The following is a 19,251-nucleotide window of genomic DNA, read 5'->3' on the forward strand; positions in this document are numbered from 1 at the left end:
TTCTTTAAAGGCAACATTGTTATTCAGCTCCGTCTATGATATTTTCAGGCAAAGATTTAGGAAACAGAATTCCCACATTGTATAAAACTGAGGGTGAACAGCAGAGTAGCTGTGCAGTAAGGATGTTTTCTAGATTTTTTTTTCCCATCAACGGAGAGAAAGTACTGTTGCTACACTCTTCCACTTACCTGTCAGCATCAAGCTCTGATATATTGAAGTATTCTTTTCCAAAGCTCTGGTGGATTTCTCATTTCATCTCTTTTCATTCTTAAACTTCTCCTATTACTCTATTACCAGTCCTGGTTACACTGTCTGACAGCAACACTCTGCCCATTATTCTTTTCTCGCTGGAATTTTGTACATCAGGTTCAGTCTTTGCTTCCAACTTAATTGTGCCCGACAAAGGTTTCATTCTCTTCCTGTCTTCAGCCATTTCCTTTATTTCTCCTGCACCTTTTTTAAAACACGATTTCTCTCTAAATTTGGGCTGAATGTCTTGCTAACCTTTGTGTCAGTATATCAGTTTTAATTACACCTACCTTGTCTAATTTTTCAATGTCAGTTCTAAAAGGTGATGTTTCAGATCCATGTTATGAAGCTACCTGCGGAAACTTTGACTATTTTTTGTTGGCGCTTCTTCCAAAAGTTTCTTTCAGAATTCCATTAAAATGTTCTTGTATGGTAGGTTTCTTACCTCATAATGGGTGTTAATGTAATTGTTCTCCTTTTTTCTCTAGCCAAAGTTTGGAAGCTTTGAATATTAATATGTTTATTTTTATTGAAAGATTACCAAATTTCTCCCTCCATTGATAAATTGAATACACATAGAGTATTGGTCTGCAGAGGATGGTCCATGATATTTCTCTCATGAGGCCATTTATTGTGTATCAATGTTGTGGTTCTGTTCGCCGAGCTGGGAATTTGTGTTGCAGACGTTTCGTCCCCTGTCTAGGTGACATCCTCAGTGCTTGGGAGCCTCCTGTGAATCTTCTCACAAACTTTGATTGTGTATCGATCTGGACAATGAGTATTAGTGAGCAATTTGTCCTTAGAAGTACACTCAGCTAGTGAAAACACTAGAAATTGGTATTTTTCATGAGGAATGTTATCAGGAATGGGACAATGGTAAAAAGTTTTTCTTCTTAACCTGAAGTTACTCGCAGTAATCAAACAAACATCCTGTCAAAAATAATATGAGATTTAAATGCACAGACAGCCTGACGATCATGAAGCAGAAATGCTTTTATTCTTCTGGCATCAGGTCTGTATAAACCTGAAGGGAATTTAAACTGACATTAGAAAAACAGAGTGGGCTGGACTTTTTGAAGCATGCCAATCATTTTCAGATTACCAATCAGCTTCTTTGGTTTTGCATGCTGGAAGAAAGGACTCTGCATTTCTGATTAGGACATTCTGATCAGGTATGTTTCAAAAATGGAGAGCCGTACTTTAAATCTGACAAGTCCCTTGTACTGCAGAATAGCCGAAAGAAGGCAAACCATGCCCCGTAGTTCACAGCTGTCACTTGCTGTGTTCTGTGATTTAAAGGTCTGGCAACACAGACAGCAACATTGATGGCTCATGTGAAAGGATAAGTATGTAAGTGTGAGGTTAGAATGCAGGGAGTGTAAATATGTTGCCAGGTGAGTAGAGGCCTTGAACTTTGTGATCATGCCACTGCCTCTATAGTATGGCGAATAAGTGTGGATGCTATTGTAAACGTAAACCAACTCTAAAAGGTGGTCAGGCCAGTTCTGTTTACTCTTAGAAGGCCAAGTACTCGGACTGTCAGTCAAAGTGCAAACGAGTCTTTCACACTGCTCAATAGATTCTAGATGTTTGGGAGTGGTGCAGCTCTTGGCAATGTCAGAGACTGTACAAAGCTTTCAAAGTTAGATTAGATTCCCTACCGTGTGGAAACAGGGCCTTCGGCCCAACCAGTCCACACCGAACCTCCAAAGAGTAACCCACCCAGACCCATTTCCCTCTGATTAATGCACCTAACACTATGGGCAATTTAGCATGGCCAATTCACCTGACCTGCACATCTTTGGATTGTGGGAGGAAACTGGAGCAAACCCACGCAGACACGGGGAGAATGTGCAAACTCCACACAGATAGTCTGTCCAAGGCTAGAATCAAACCTGGGAACCTGATGCTGTGAGGCAGCAGTGCTAACCATTGAGCCAATATACCACGCACAGTTGCATCTGTGATCACAGTAAACTTACGTGGGACACCAAAACTGATGACATATTAACACCCTAGCTCTGTTTGATGTCTTTTGTTCATGGGTGGCCTGCATGAACTTGATGAAAACATCCATGAGTACAAGAATATACAAATTCCCATTTAACTACATTGCAAGGGTCCCAGACAGTCCCTTAGTAACCCAGGATCTCATGCTGAAGTGAATTTGTTTCCCTGCTTTGGCCAAAGTACACTTTGGCATAAAGTGACATAGGCCCTCGCTGTTGCCACCTGCTGCTGGAGACCCTATTACACTAATCAAGGATAGAACAGGAATTATACATCAGACTATCTGTGTTTTAGTTTCATGTTGTCTTTACTGAATGAACCATTAATAGAGCTCCATAATTGTATTTGACCTTTTTTATGATGACTCAGGTTTTCACCGTTGTTTGTTTTACATGAGCTTTGAACATTTAGCGACTATTTCATTTCAACACATACTAATGTAAAATCAAATTTTAGCCACAGATTACAGAACTAATACCGAGAAGATGAAAATATTTCTCATGTCCAGTTAGGGAAGTGCAAACAGGGTCACTCCAGATATCAGGGTATTGCTTGAACCCTTATGCACTTGCACAATCCTGCCTTAGAAATATATCACTGTTCCTTCACTGTCACTGTGCCAAAATCCTGGAATCCGCATTCTAACAGCATTGTGGGTAATATTAACTGCAGCAGTTCAATAAGGCAGCTCACTACTACCTTCTGAAAGGCAACTAGGTGTGGGCAAAAAATGTTGGCCCAGCCAGTGACACCCACATCCTGTGAGTGAATGTGGAAAAAGAGGCTTATAATAACATGACCCATGTTTCTTGTTTTCCTTTTGGATTCCCCAAGATGATTTCATTTGTGTTGTGCTGATTTCTTTTCCATATGCAAGCTATGTCAGACTTGATGTTTTCTTTTAAATGCCCGTATTCAACTTGACCTCAGCCACTCAGCGGGAGTGAATTTAAACATCCCTGACACTGTCCAGATGATGGCATTTAGCTGAAAGTCTATGATCTTTATGTGATAATTGCAGGATCATGAGACAGACCACTGCTCTATGGCAACATAGTGCCCGGTTTTGACCTACAGTGCCCCACCTGTTATTCACTGTGATGTGGCATTTTCTGTGAGATGGAAAAACTCATGAAGAACATTGACATTCCCATTTGTAAATAATTAAGAAACACCTATCTGGACAGCACTTTAAGTTATGTTGGGAAATAGCAAATATTATCTCTATTACTCACAGCAATGCACTACCAAGATGCACAGAATCATAGACACATGCAGCACTAAAAGAGCATAACTGACTGAATAGGTAGTATCCATGACTTTGACATGCTTCAATGAAAGGGAATCAATTGAAATTGCATGGACAATGCACAAACAGCTACCAGCTTTGCTTGTGGAAGATAAAGACAACCCAAAGTACGATTGTGGCCCTGAGTCCTGGGACCAACATATCATATCTCCATTTAACATCTCAGGAGATAAGCGACTGGAGAGTCAAACTAAATAACACATTAGGTGGCTGGCACATTGATGCTCTGGGGTCAAAGGATTCCGAGGTGGAAGATGAGTCGTTCTTCAGCATCTCTAGCATCTGCAGTCCTCATTTTCACCGAGCACATTCGATGGTTTTCCCATTATTTAAAGTAAAAATAGTCAAATTGTGATCCTTCTTGTATTCTGTTCACTCTTCCATATCATATTTTAGAATTTCCAATAATAGATTTATAAACCTTCCAATGAGAAAATAAGGTGCTAGATTTTTTAAAGATGGCATCACCAACATCTAAAAGATAGAAGAGAAACACAAAGGTATCAGCAAGTTATGATTAAGCATGAATTTCAAGAGCCGCAGATTGGAAAAACATAGGAAATTTGTTGCCGTGGTGACCTGAGAAATGATGGAGTGAAATTTCTTTTTGGTGGTTCTGGGTAACAAACCTCAGGGCTTGACCAAATCTGGAACTGTTGCCTCATTAGTATCCACATGCCAGGAAATTAGGTGAATAAAGCATCCTGATGTATACCTCTCTGGTTTAGATGTAATACTCACAATAGCTCTTGGATCCTAGGAGAGGGGGCTGAGGTAACTGGAAACCCAAGGTTGGAGGGGTTTTACTGAGTATTCAAAGGTGAGCTGGCAGCACTCTGGACCGTTGCTACAGGGCCAGCAGCTGCTCTGCTGTAAGATAGGGTAAATTTTAAAAACAAAATAATGCACAGCTAGGTCCAGTTTTATGTTAATAGGAGTCTGTGATTAATTTTCAATTTAAAAGCATAGGAATGTAGAAAGAAGTGAATATATTTGTATCATTGAGCATTGGAGAAGAAGGTTCAAAGGAGCTAGGGAAACTAATAGGGCTAAAAACCGATAAATTCTCTGGAGTTGATGGCTTGCATCCTTGAATGTTAAAGGAAGTAGCTACAGACGTGGCGGATGGACTGATAGTAATATTAAGAGAGGTTACCAATGCAACGCCTTTATTTAAGAGGATGGAGCCAAAAACAAATGAGTTACTATTGGCCCGTTAGCTTGATATCTGTTGTTTGAAAAATGTCAGAGTCATTTAAAAAGGATATGACAACAGAGCATTCAGAAACACATAATGTGATCAAGCAGAGTCAGCATGGCTTCATGAAGGGGAAGTTACATCTGAAAAATTTACTAGAATTCTTTGAAGAGATAATGAGCAGGAAATATCATGGGAAAGCAATTGATGTAATGTATTTGGATTTTCACAAGGTATTTCATAAGATACCACACATTAAGCTACTTAATAAGATTAGAGCTCATGGTGTTTGAAGTAGTATATTGGAGTTTAATGGTATGCTTTCCCACATTATATTCCATCTGCCAAGATTTTAGTCACTTGCTCAACCTGTCTATGTCACTCTGCATACTCTTTATGTCATTCTCACCACTTACCATTCCAACTGTTTTTGTTATCTGATAAAATAGCTAAATTACATGCACTTTCCTCATCCAACTCATAAATGCATCCAAGTCCAGCAGTGATAGGAAAGGTAAATAGAATGTTGTCTTTTATTTCAAAGGGAATGGGGGATAAATTAGTGAGGTTTTGCTAAAACTGTACAAGACATGAGTCAGACCAGAGCTGGAATACTCGGATCAGTTTAGGGCTCCTTATCTAAGGAAAGGTACATTAACGTTGTAGGCAGCCTAGGAAAAGTTCACGAGGCCGATACCAGGAATGGAGGGGCTGTTTTAAGAGAAGATGTTGAGTAGATTTGACCTGTACTGGTTGGAATTTAGAAGAATGAGAGGTGACCTTAAAAATCTTAGAGACTTGACAGTGTAGGTACAGAGAGGTTGTTTCACCTTGTGGATGAGTGTAGGAATAAGGGGCATAAACTCAGAATATAAGACCAGGATAATGAGAAATTTGTTCTCTTAGAGGGTTGTGAAACCGTGGAATTCTTTACTGCAAAGGGCTGTTAATATTTGATCATTGAGTAGATTAATAGCTGAGATAAGCGAATATTTGATTTGCAAGGGAATCAAGGGTTACAGGGATAAGGCAGGAAAGTGGAGTTGAGGATGATCCAATCAGCCATTGAATGATGGAGCAGACTGAATGGGCTGAATAGCCTGCTTATCTATATTATGGAAAACTAACTGAGTGATAATGAAGTAAAAACTAGAAAGATAATGATAAAGAGAGATTGAGAAGCCATCATTAAGACAGGAATTATATCTGGTGATGCACTTTCTGCGCGTGTCTCATGAACCTGGCAGTTGGCCCACAGTTCTCACGTGTTTCTTACCAATGACCTGTGGGTTCCTTTCCTGGCCATTGGGACAGCTCACTGGCCATGGGGAGGAAGAGAATTTGGCTTGTTTGTTGCTGGTCAAGGTCTGCACCAAACTTCAGCTGGGGAAAGGTAACCAGAAGGAGGAGCAAGCATTGGCCAGGAGCAGCCCATGGATTCAGAGTGGAGCTGGGAGGAGAAGGAATATTGGGCCATGTGTCCTCTTTAGCATTCAAAGCATAAATGCAAATAAAATGTCATTAGGTTCTCATTTTGTGGCCTGGATCACACAGTTCGTTCCTGAGCTCTCTCATGCTTGAGGTTCTCCTATACATCTCTCATTGTAGATATTGACAACTGCCTTGACCAGTTTATATTGTATCTGCAGAATGTTCGGGAAATTGTCTCCAATATCTGCAAATGTGCTTGATGTTAAACTTCTTAGCACCTTATCGGATGGATTCGGATATTGTGGAGGAAAAGTGTGTTCAAAAGGAGAAGTACAAGGGCCCCACTTCCAGATTCCACTACATGTATACTGATAGGGAGATTTGCTAGAGCTCCTCAGGAGGAATTAAATTAGTAATGTAGGGGAGTGGGACCCAGGGAGGTAGTGAGGAAACAGATCAATCTGAGACTGGTACAATTGAGAACAGAAGCAAGTCAAACAGTCAGGGCAGGCAGGGACAAAGCAGAGTACAAAATAGGACTGATAAATTCAACTGCATTTATTTCAATGGAAGAGGCCTAATAGGGAAGGCAAATGAACTCCGGGCGTGGCACTGTGATATCATAGCAATTACAGAAACGACTCAAGGATGGGCAGGACTGGCAGCTTAATGTTCCAGGATACAAATGCTACAGGAAGGATAGAAAGGGAGGAAAGGAGGGGGAGTGGTGTTTTTGATAAGGCATAGCATTACAGCTGTACTGAGGGAGGATATTCCTGGAAAGACATCCAGGGAATTTATTTGGGTTGAACTGAAAAATAAGAAAGGGATGATCACTTTATTGGGATTGCATTATAGACCCCCTAATAGTCAGTGGGAAATTTGGGAATCAAATTTGTAAGGAGATCTTAGTTATCTGTAAGAGTAATAGGGTGGTTATGGTACGGGATTTTAAATTTTCCAAACATAAACTGGGATTGCCATAGTGTTAAGGGTTTAGGTGGAGAGGAATTTGTCAAGTATGTACCAGAAAATTTTATGATTCAATATGCGGATGTATCTACTAGAGAAGGTGCATTACTTTACGTACTCTTGGGAAATAAGACAGGGCAGGTGACTGAGGTGTCAGTGGGGGAGCACTTTGGGGCCAGCGACCATAATTCTATTAGTTTTAATATAGTGGGATAGACCAGATTCTACAGTTGAAGTTCTAAATAGGAGGAAAGCTAATTTTGATGGTATTAGGCAAGAACTTTCAAAAGTTCATTGGGGACAGATGTTTGCAGATAAAGGGACAGCTGGAAAATAAGAAGCCTTCAGAAATGAGATAATGAGAGTCCAGAGACAGTATATTCCTGTTAGGGTGAAAAGAAAAGCTGGTAGACTAAAGAAATTGAGGGTTTGGTTAAGAAAAAGAAGGAAGCATTTGTCAAATATAGACATGATCGATCGAATGAATTCTTGGAAGAGTATAAAGGAAGTTGGAGTATTCCTAAGAGGGAAATCAGGAGGGCAAAAAGGGCCATGAGATAGCTTTGACAAATAGAGTTAAGGAGAATCCAAAGGGTTTTTACAAATACATTAAGGACAAAAGGGTAACTAGGGAGAGAATAGAGCCCCTCAAAGATCAGCACTGCAGCCTTTGTGTGAAGCCACAGGAGATAGGGGAGATACTGACTGAGGAGTTAGTGTTTACTGTGGAGAAGGACATGGAAGAAATAGAATTCGTGGAAATAAGATGGTGACATCTTGAAAAATGTCCGTATTATAGAGGAGGAAGTGTTGGATGTCCTGAAATGCATAACAGTGGCTAAATCCCCAGGACCTGACCAGGTGTATCCTAGAACTCTGTGGGAAGCTAGGAAACTGATTGCTGGGCTTCTTACTGAGATATTTGCATCATCGATAATCACAGGTGAAGTGCCGGAAGACTGGAGGTTGGCCAACGTGGTGCCACTGTTTAAGAAGGGTGGTAAGCACAAGCCAGGGGACTATAGGCCAGTGACCCTGACATCAGTGTTGGGCAAGTTGTTGGAGGGAATCCTGAGGGAGAGGATGTACATGTATTTGGAAAGGCAAGGACAGATTAGGGATAGTCAACATGCCTCACAAACTTGATTGAGGTTTTTGAAGAAATAACGAAGAGGATTGTTGAGGGCAGAGTGGTGAATATGATCTATATGGACTTCAGTAAGGCGTTCGACAAGGTTCCCATGGAAGACTGGTTAGCAAGGTTAGATTTCACAGAATACAGGGAGAACTAACCAATTAGATACAGAACTGCCTCAAAGGTAGAAAACAGAGGGTGTTGGTGGAGTGATGTTTTTCAGACTGGAGGCCTGTGACCAGTGGAGTGCCACAAGGATCGGTGCTCGGTCCACTACTTTTCATCAGTTATTTATATGATTTGAATGTGAGCATAAGAGGTATAGTTAGTAAGTTTGCAGATGATACTGTTGGACTATTATGTGCAATTCTAGTCTCCTTCCTATCGGAAAGATGTTGTGAAACTTGAAAGGGTTCAGAAAAGATTTTCAAGGATGTTGCCAGGGTTGAAGGATTTGAGCTATAGGGAGAGACTGAACAGGCTGGGGCTGTTTTCCCTGGAGCATCGGAGGCTGAGGGGTGACCTTTTAGAGGTTTACAAAATTATGAGGGTCATGGATAGGGTAAATAGGCAAAGTCTTTTCCCTGGAGTCGGGGAGTCCAGAACTAGAGGGCATAGGTTTAGGGTGAGAGGGGAAAGATATAAAAGAGACCGAAGGGCAACTTCTTCACGCAGAGGGTAGTATGTGTATGGAATAAGCTGCCAGAGGAAGTGGTAGAGGCTAGTACAATTGCAACATCTAAAAAGCATCTGGATGGGTATATGAATATGAAGAGTGATATGGGCTGAGTGCTGGCAAGTGGGACTAGATTGGGTTGGGATACCTGGTTGGTATGAACTGGTTGGACCGAAGGTCTGTTTCCATGCTGAATATCTCTCTGACTCTGAAATGAAAGTCTTTCAAGTTTTTGGGAATTATTGAGCATTACAAGCCCTGACTAGTCCAAACAAATGTAGAAGCCTGGTCAGCAATGAACAGGGAAGCCGGAAGTAAAATGAAAAATCCTTTAAACAGTTTTGTAGTGGCCTAATGCACATGCAGATTCAACCATGTTGGTTATCATTGCAACTATTTATGGGCCATAAATGAGCATATTCTAGTGAAATTGAGACTCAATTCATCTTCTGAATATAAAGTTGTTAAGATCTGGTGCATTCAAGGTGACTGTCGAATATCAGGGTGGAATTCAGTGAGGAAGATAAGCTGAGTGGTCAAATTCCTCCAGTTGTCTTACTGCAGCTTATAGAAAGGTATAAATAGAAATATGTCAGCATGTGCATATGAGAAGATTAATGCTGTGTCGCCAAATGATATGATTGAAACTTGCATCTACATTGTGAATTAATATCAGATTTTGGAGCAATGAAGGAATTCAAGAAGACACAATATAATCAGCCTGCAAACATGCAGCTAACCTCTTATTAGCTCGTCTTTTGTGTATTTTCTATAAACCTTCCTAGGACTTCTAAGGCTTCCTTGTTGTGGACAGTGAGATGAACATTGGTGAGGTTCCTTCACTAAATAGCTGATGTATGTTGCTGAAATTAGAAAACTTCCTCCCATGCAAAAAGAGCTCTGCTGGTATTGGATCTCAGGAGTGAATATTGTGTCTTTTTTCTAATAAGGCATTTATCAATTTGATGAGCACCAAACGTACTCCATGCAAACTGAAAATATAATCCATCAGAGTTCTGTATTATTATATATTAGAAACAAGAGATTAAAATCTCTGTAATTCGGGTGAAAATCTTTGTAAATTTGTAAATCTTCATGAAAAGAAAGGTTTCTCTAATATTATTGTATCAATTAAATATCTATTTTGCATATACATTTTGTGTATTCGCATTGTCACTGTGGTAATCAGTAAACTCCAAAACAAACAATTGACAGAATACTTTATGCTCTCAGTACCTGGAAACACAGTCATCCAGCAAAGTAGTTTTGTGGCCACTTTATTGAAAGTTTGCATTATTTGTAAATGTGAAATATTGAGCTCAAGGTACTTGGGTTAAAATATCTTCAAAGCTCTTTTTAAAAAAAGGCTTCAAATGAAGGTATTACACTAGTTCAAATGATGTTAGTGCCATCATATTATATTGAGAAATGAATTAACTTTTCTGTTATGTTTTCAAAGGATCCTCATGCCAGCTTTGATTTCAATGACCATTTTGATGATCAGCATGATCCAGTACCTGAAGATGTTGACGGATCCAATGGGTAAGATATTTTGACATATTTTCTTCCAACCAACTGAGAAGGGTGACCGATTCTCCTCCTTCCAGCATGCTCAGTTGATCACAACAAAGCTCTTTTTAGCACAAAGCTATGTCTCTTTCCACTGAAATGTCATGAACTATGTTTCCTATAAGTGTCAAAGAATTGATCAGAAGGTTTTCCTGAGCTAAAGAAACAGCAAATGTCTAAAAAGAGGGTATGTCCTGTACAAAGAAAAAGAAAAGATTGTACATTTTCGATTTCTTTGGGTGTCAATTTTTTAATCCATTTGTGATATCTGGGTATTATTGAATAGGCTAGCATTCGTTGTCCATCCTTTGAAGGAGAACATAGAACATAGAACAAGGGCCCTTCGGCCCTTGATGTTGCGCTGCCCTGTGAAACCAATCCAAAGCCCACCTAACCTACATTATTCCATTCTCATGCATATGCCTATCCAATGACCATTTAAAGACCTGTAAAGTTGGCGAATCTATAACTGTTTCAGGCCCCTACTACTCCATGGGTAAAGAAACTACCTCTTCCATCTGTCCTATATCTATCACTCCTCAATTTAAAACTATGCCCCCTCGTGCTAGCTATCACCATCTGAGGAAAAAGGCTCTCACGTCCACCTGATCTAACCCTCTGATTATCTTATTTGTCTTAATTAAGTCACCTCTCAACCTTCTTCTCTCTAATGAAAACAGCCTCAACTCTTTCAGCCTTTCCTCGTAAGACGTCTCCTCCATACCAGGCAACATCCTCGTAAGTCTCCTCTGAACCCTTTCCAAAGCTTCCACATTCTTCTTATAATGCAGTGAGCAGAACTGCTCGTAATACTCCAAGTGTGGCCGCACCAGAGTTTTGTACAGCTGCAGCATGACCTCGTGGATCCAAAACTTGATCCCTCTACCAATAAAATTTTAAAAACCATATGCCTTCTTAACAGCCCTATCAACCTGTATGGCAACTTTGAAGGACCTATGTACATGGACACCGGCATCTCTCTGCTCATCTACACTACCAAGAATCTTACTATTCTCCCAGTACTCTGCGTTCCTGTTACTCCTTCCATAAAGAATCACCTCACACTTTTCTGCATTAAACTTCATTTGCCACCCCTCAGCTTATCTATGTCCCTCTGTAACTTACAGTATCCTTCAGCACTATCCACAGTCCTACCGACCTTAGTGTCATCCGCAAATGTACCAACCCATCCTTCTATCCCCTCATCCAGGTTGTTTATAAAAATGACAAACAGCAGTGGACCCAAAACAGAACCTTGCAGTACAGCACCAGTGACTGAACTCCAGAATGAACATTTCCCATCAACCACCACCCTCTGTCTTCTTTCAGCTGGCCAAATTTCTGATCCAAACCACTAAATTGCTTTAAATCCCATGCCTCCATATTTTGTGCAGGAGCCTACCTTGGGGAGCCTTATCAGACCTTATCAAACACTTTACTGAACTCCATATACACCACATCAACCACTTTACCCTCATCCACCTGTTTGGTCACCTTCTCAAAGAACTCAATAAGGTTTGTGAGGCACAGCCTACACTTCGCAAAACCGTGTTGACTATCCCTAATCAACTTATTCCAATCCTATCTCTTATAACCTTTTCCAACACTTTGCCAACAACCGAAGTAAGGGTCACTGGTCAATAATTACCAGTGTTATCTCTACTCCCCTTATTGAATAAGGGAACAACATTTGTTATCTTCCAGTCCTCTGGCACTATTCCTGTAGACAATGACGACATAAAGATCAAGGCTTGGCACTCTCCTCCCTGGCTTCTCAGAGAGTCCTAAGATAAATCCCATCCAGCCCAGGGGATTTATCTATTTTCACACTTTCCAGAATTTCTAACACCTCCTCCTTATGAATCTCAATCCCATCTCATCTCGTCACCTGTTTCTCAGTATTCTCCTCGACAACATTGTCTTTTTTCAAAGTGAACACTGACAAAAAATATTCATTTAGCACTTCCCCTATCTCCTTGGACTGCATGCCCAACTTCTCACGACTGTCATTGATTGGCTCTAATCTTACTCTAGTCATTCTTTATCCCTTATGTATCTATAGAAAACTTTAGGGTTTTCCCTAATCCTATCCGCCAACAACTTCTCATATCCCCTCCTCAGTCATCTTAGCTCTCTCTTTAGGTCTGTCCTGGTTACCTTATAACTGAGCCTTCACATCTTATCCTAACATAAGCCGCCTTCTTCCTCTTGACAAGAGATTCAACTTCCTTTGTAAACCACGGCTCCTGTGCTCGACAACTACCTCCCTGTCTTACAGGTACATACTTATCAAGGAGACACAATAGCTGTTCTTTGAATAAGCTCCACATTTCTATTGTGCCCATCCCCTGCAGTTTCCTTCCCATTCTATGCATCCTAAATAGAGTCATAGAGATGTACAGCATGGAAACAGACCCTTCGGTCCAACCCGTCCATGCCGACCAGATATCCCAACCCAATCTAGTCCCACCTGCCAGCACCCGGCCCATATCCCTCCAAACCCTTCCTATTCATTGGTGTCATCTGCAAACTACTTGTCTAATCGCATCATAATTGCCTTTCCCCCAGCTGTAGCTCATGCCCTCCCATGCATATATATATATCCTTTTCCATTGCTGAAGTAAACATAACTGAATTGTGGTCACTATCACCAAAGTGCTCACCTACCTCCAATCTAACACCTGGCCGGGTTCATTACCCAGTACCAAATCTAATGTGGTCTCATCCCTCGTTGGCCTGTCTACATACTGTGTCAGAAAGCGCTCCTGTACACAGTGGACGTAAATTTACCCATCCAAAATACTTGAACTAAAGTATTCCCAGTCAATAGTTGGAAGGTTGAAGTCCCCGTAACAACTACCTTGTTACTCTCGCTCCTATCCAGAATTATCTTTGCTATCCTTTCCTCTAAATCTCTGGAACTATGCGGAGGCCTATAGAAAACTCCCAACCGGGTGACCTCTCCTTTCCTGTTTCTAATCTTAGCCCATAGTACCTCAGCTAACAAGTCTTCAAATGTCCTCTCTGCAGCTGTACTACTGTCCTTGACTAACAATGCCACATCCCCAACTCATTTGCCATCTTCTCTGTTCTTACTGAAATATCTACATCCTGGAACCTGCGACAACCATTCCTGTCCCTGCTGTATCCATGTCTCTGAAATGGCCACAACATCGAAATCCCAGGTACCCATCAATGCTGCAAGTTCACACCTTGTTCTGGATGCTCCTGGCATTGAAATAGTCATACTTCAAACCAACTTCGTGTTTGTCGGTGCCCTCTTGCGACCCTGAAACCTTATTTCAGACCTCCCTAGTCTCAACCTCCTCAATACTTGAACTACAATTTAGATTCCCAACCCTCTGCTGAATTAGTTTAAACCCACCTGAAGAGCATTAGCAAATTTCTCCCCCAGGATATTGATACCCCTCTGGTTCAGGTGAAGATCATCCTGTTTGTGGAGGGCCCACGGACCCTAGAAAGAATCCCAATTATCCAGGAATCCAAAACCCTCCCTCCTGCATCATCCCTGTAGCCACGTGTTCAACTCCTCTCTGTCCATATTCCTTGCCTCACTAGCACATGGCTCAAGCAACAAAGGTGTAAGATTTTACCCTGAGACCATGGCAGGTTAGTTGGTTTCCAGAATGCAGTCAGCTGGAGTGAATGTTGCAGATATTTTTAAGAGTACTCAGCTCTCTGATGCTTTTTTTAAAAATCAGTTATCCTGTCAAGCCTTTTCAAACTTTTTTTCTTCAGCTGTGCTTTCTTAATTGCATATTTCTTGATCTGAAAAAAAAAGCTCCTTGAAATAGATGTTGTTTACATATTCCATGTTTGCAGAGGGTTATTGTTTCCAGGCTGATAAATTGTGGTAGAAGTTTCATATTCACCATGTGAAGATTCTCATAATAATGTAAATCAAAAGAGCTGAGGACCTTTCCACACATCCCATAGGGTCTGACTGATTGATTTCAGTGCTCTTTGGGAAGATGTTAATTTCAGCTCAGACTGTCTTTGGCCGATAAACGTCAGTTTTCTGACTCTTTGCCAAATTATGAGAGCCAGGTGATCCCGAAGCCCATTTTAAGGAAGTTTTCAGGTCAGTTTCTTTGAACTGTTTCTCGGCATTAAAGTTCCAAGTTCAGTCAGCAATGGAAGCCAAAGATCAGGAGAGTTTTTATCGATATTTTCTAATCAAACTGTTCAGAGATCTTACTACTTATATCTCGCCTCGGGCAACTGTCTGTGTGGAGTTTGCACATTCTCCCCGTGTCTGCATGGGTTTCCTCCAGTGCTCAGGTTTCCTCCCACAGTCCATAGATGTGCAGGCTAGGTGAACTGGCCATGCTAAACTGCCCGTAGTGTTAGGTGTAGGGGAATGGGTCTGGGTGGATTGCTCTTCGGAAGGGTCAGTGTGGACTTGTTGGGCCGAAGGGCCTGTTTCCACACTGTAGAGTATCTAATCTAATCTAATCTAATCTGCAGCAGGTGAGACTTGACCCTGGATCTCCTGGCTCTAAATTAGGCTGGCACACAAGAAACATCGGAGCAAGCTATGTCATTGAGATAATATTAATGATTCTTCTTTCTTACAATCTGCATTTCTGATTGTTCAATGGTTTGATTTGATGGGTAGAGCCTGGTGCAGGTGCCTTGCTATTGGCTCTTGCCCTTGTCCACTTCCACTCTCGGTTACTAGTTCCCAGTTCTCAGTCCCATCCTGACATTGCTTTTTGTCACCCAAACCCTACCTTTCTCCAATCTAGGCTTTTGGTCATGGCAGTGATGAGACTGAGGTGCAGAATGGAATATGTGTGGTGTGAATGGCAGGTGGGGGGTAGCAGGGAGGGGTGTTAGCATGGAATGGGAGGAGTTGAGGATGGCACTGGAGGGGCAATGGGCAGCAACATGGGAATAAAGGAAGCAACATGGAAAGAAGATCACATGGGAGGAGAACTGTATGGGTGGGCAAAATATAACTTAGGATGACGACATGGGAAGTGGTTACAGTACTATGCGAATGAATGGCAAGGGAAAGAGTGCAGTGGGATGTTGGGGACAGGTAGAATGGAAGCACTTTAGGCAGAAAAGAGGGTTGGGCCTGGGAGGGGTTTTGGGAGGTGTGAAATGTGTAATAAAGATAGCACAATAAGGAGTGAGATGGGGATTGGATGTACATTATATGAGAGTAATGAAAGAAAGAAGATGGGTATGGGCAAGAGATGAGTGAAACAGGAAGCATAGAATGGCATGAGGTGGAACTGTAAAGAAGTTGAAATAAAAATATTCATTTCACCATTTTGTTTTGGAGGTCTCTGCTTGTGTAAAATTATTGCTGCTGAGTCTATTCTGAAGCAAAACTCAAAAATGGCATATGACTGAGCATACTTATTAATGGAAGTGAAACATTGTAAATGTATTTTCTTCAAGGATAGTAGGAAATTGATCAAAGTAGATACAATAATTCTTTCAACATTATGGAACATGGGAGAGAGTGGCTTAGTGGTAGTGTCATTGAACTGGCATTGTGGACATTCATGGGTACAAATTCCACAATAGCAGCTGGTGGAATTTATCTTCAATTAATTCATGAAAACAGTCTGGATTTGAAAGCTAGCCTCATTAACAGTGACCATGAAACTTTCGTCAATTGTCAAAACTCATCTGGTTCATTAATGCACTTTTGGGAAGGAAATCTGTCATCCTTACCTAGTATGGGGCACATTTTTTTTTAATACACTCATGGGATATGGGCATTGCTGACTGGCCAGCATTTATTGCCCATCCTTAGATACCCTTGAGAAGGTGCTGGTGAGCTACCTTCTTGAACTGCTGTAATCCACCTGCTGTAGGTAGACCCACAATGCCCTTAGGGAGGGAATTCCAGATTTTGACCCAGTGACAATGAAGAAACAGTGATATATTTCCAAGTCGGGATGGTGAGTGACTTGGAAGGAAACTTGAAGGTGATGGTGTTCCCATGTATGTGCTGCCCTTGGCCTTCTAGAGGGAAGTGATCATGAGTTTAGAAGATGCTGTCTAAGGATCTTTGGTGAATTTCTGCAGTGCAACTTGAAGATAGTATATACTGCTGCTATTGCGTATTGGTGTAGGGGGAAGTGGATGCTTGTGGATATGATGCCAATCAAGTGGTCTGCTTTGTCCTGAATGGTGTCAACCTTTTTGAGTGTTGTTAGAATTGCACCCATCCAGGCTAGGGGGAAGTATTCTCTCACACCCCTGACTTATGCCTTGTCTATGGAGTTTTGGGGAGTCAGGAGGTGAATTACTCACCGCAGTATTCCTGGTTTCTGACTTGCTGTTATAACCACTGTGTTTATGCGGCAAGTCCAGTTGGGTTTCTGGTCAATCGTAACTCCAAGGATGTTGATAGTAGGGGATTCAGTTAATGTAACACCGTTGAATGTCAAGGGATGGTGATTGTCTCTTATTTGAGTTCAGGATTGCCTGGCAGTTCTGTGGCATTAATGCTTGTGAGCTCAAGCTTGTCTATTGTCCAGATCTTGTTACATTTGAACATGGACTGCTTCAGTGTCTGAGGAGTTGTGAATGGTGCTGCATATTATGCAATCCTCAGTGAACATTCCCATTTCGGATGTAATGATGGAGCAAAGGTCACCAATGAAGCAACTGAAGATGGTTGGATTTACAACACTATCCTGAGCAGATTATTGCTGAGTAGGTGTTGTTTGATTGTGCTGTTGATGACAGCTTCCTGCACTTTACTGATGAGCGCGTGTAGGCTAATGCAGTGGTAAATGGGAGGTGATGGCCTCGTGCTGTTATCACTGGACCATTAATCCAGAAACACAGCTAATATTCTGAGTTCAAATCCCACCATAGCAGATCATGGAATTTGATTTCAATGGAATTCTGGTATTAAGAGTCTGATGATGACCATGAAACTATTGTCGATTGTCAGAAAAATCCATCTGTTTCACTGAAGTCCTTTAGGGAAGGAATTCTGTTGTGCTTACTTGGTCTGATTTACGTGTGACTTCAGACCTACAGCAATGTGGTTGACTCCTGAATGACTACTGAAATGGCCTGGCAAGCCATTCAGTTCAAAGGCAACTAGGCATGGGCAATAAATTTTGGCCAACCAGCAACACCCACATCCCATGAGTGAGTAGAAGGAAACTGGCCAGGTTGAATATGTGCTGCTTTTTGTAGATGGGTCATACCTGGGAAATTTTCCACATTTTGGGTAGATGCCAGTGTTGTAACTGTACTGGTTCAGCTTGTTTGGGGGTGAGGGGGCGTGTGACAAGTTATGGAACACCAGTCTTCAGTCCTATTACTGGAACATTGTCAGGGTCCGTAGCCTTTGGAGTATCTAGTGTCTCCAACTGTTTCTTTATATCATGTGGAGTGAATTGAATTAGCTGAAGATTGGTATCTGTAATGCTGGGGGCCACTGGAGGAGATCGAGATAGATCATCCACTTGGCAATTCTGGCTGAACTTTGCTGTAAGTGCTTCAGCCTTATTTTTTGCTCTGTGTTAGACTCTTCCATCATTGAGGATGAGGATATTTATGGAGTCGCCTCCTTCAGTGCATTGTTTAATTTTCCACCACCATTCACAACCGGATGTGGCAGAACTGCCAAGCTTAGATCTGATCCGTTGGTTGTGGAATCATTTAGCTCTCTCTGTCTGTCTGCTGTTTGATGTGCAAGTAGTCCTGTTTGGCATCTTCACCAGGTTGACACCTCATTTTTAGTTGTGTCTGATGTTCCTCCTGGCATGCACTCCTGCATGCTCCATTGAACCAGAGTTGATCCCCTAGCTTGATGGTAATGGTTGAGTAGGGGATATGCCAGGCTATGAAGTTGCAGATTGTGCGGAGTACAGTTCTATTGCTGTTGATGGCTCAAAGTGCCTCATGGATGCCCAATCTTGAAATGCTAAATTTGTTCTAAGTCTGACTCATGGTGCCACACAAAACAGTAGAGGCTATTCTCATTGTGAAGGTGGGACTTAGTAACTGAAAGTCTTAGCGGAGACAGAGACTGTCATGGACTGTCTAGCAGCTATGTCTTTTAGGACCCAACCAGCTTGATCAATTGTGCTGATGCCATACCCATTCTTGAAATCCCCCACCCAGAGTACATTTTGTGCCCTTGCCACCCTCAATGCTTCCTCCAAGTGCTATTCAATGTGCAAGAGTACTAATTCATCAGCCCAGGAAGGACAGTACCTGGACAATACAAAACAGTAATCAGCAGGAGGTTTCCTTGCCCCTGTTTAACCTAATGCTATGCGATATCATGGGGCCCAGAGTTAATGTTGAGGACATCCAAGGCAACTTCCTCGCTCTTGTATACCACTGTGCTACCACTTCTGTTGGGTGTATCCTGCCTGTGGGACAGGACATATCCAGGGATGATGATCATAGTGTCTGGGACACAGTCATACTCACAGATTCATATATTACAGACAATGTCAGACTGTTGCTTGACTAGTCTGTGAGACAGCTCTCACAATTTTGGCACTAGCCCCCAGTTGTTATTAAGAAGGACTTCGAAGGGTCAACGGGGTTGATTCTGCTGTTGTCTTCCCCAGATTTTCGGTCACTGTGAGGTCTGTCCAGTTTCATTTTGTTGTTGAGACTTTGTAACAATTGTTGCGGCTGACGTTTATTTCGACACTTCAGAGGGCAGTTGAGAGTCAACCACA

At 41.7% G+C, this 19,251-nt stretch overlaps 1 protein-coding gene across 1 annotated transcript in view; it reads left to right on the plus strand.

Moving 5' to 3' along the window:
* LOC122550661 (PC3-like endoprotease variant B) overlaps window positions 1–19,251 on the plus strand; it is an 869,748-nt gene that overhangs the window by 535,637 nt on the left and 314,860 nt on the right. Inside the window, exon 8 of the mRNA XM_043691743.1 lies at window positions 10,440–10,522. Within this exon, the coding sequence (XP_043547678.1) occupies window positions 10,440–10,522 (83 nt within the window). The remainder of the gene's footprint in view (window positions 1–10,439; window positions 10,523–19,251) is intronic.

Source organism: Chiloscyllium plagiosum, chromosome 6 (assembly GCF_004010195.1).
Source record: "Chiloscyllium plagiosum isolate BGI_BamShark_2017 chromosome 6, ASM401019v2, whole genome shotgun sequence".
In the NCBI taxonomy this organism is placed as follows: Eukaryota; Metazoa; Chordata; class Chondrichthyes; order Orectolobiformes; family Hemiscylliidae; genus Chiloscyllium; species Chiloscyllium plagiosum.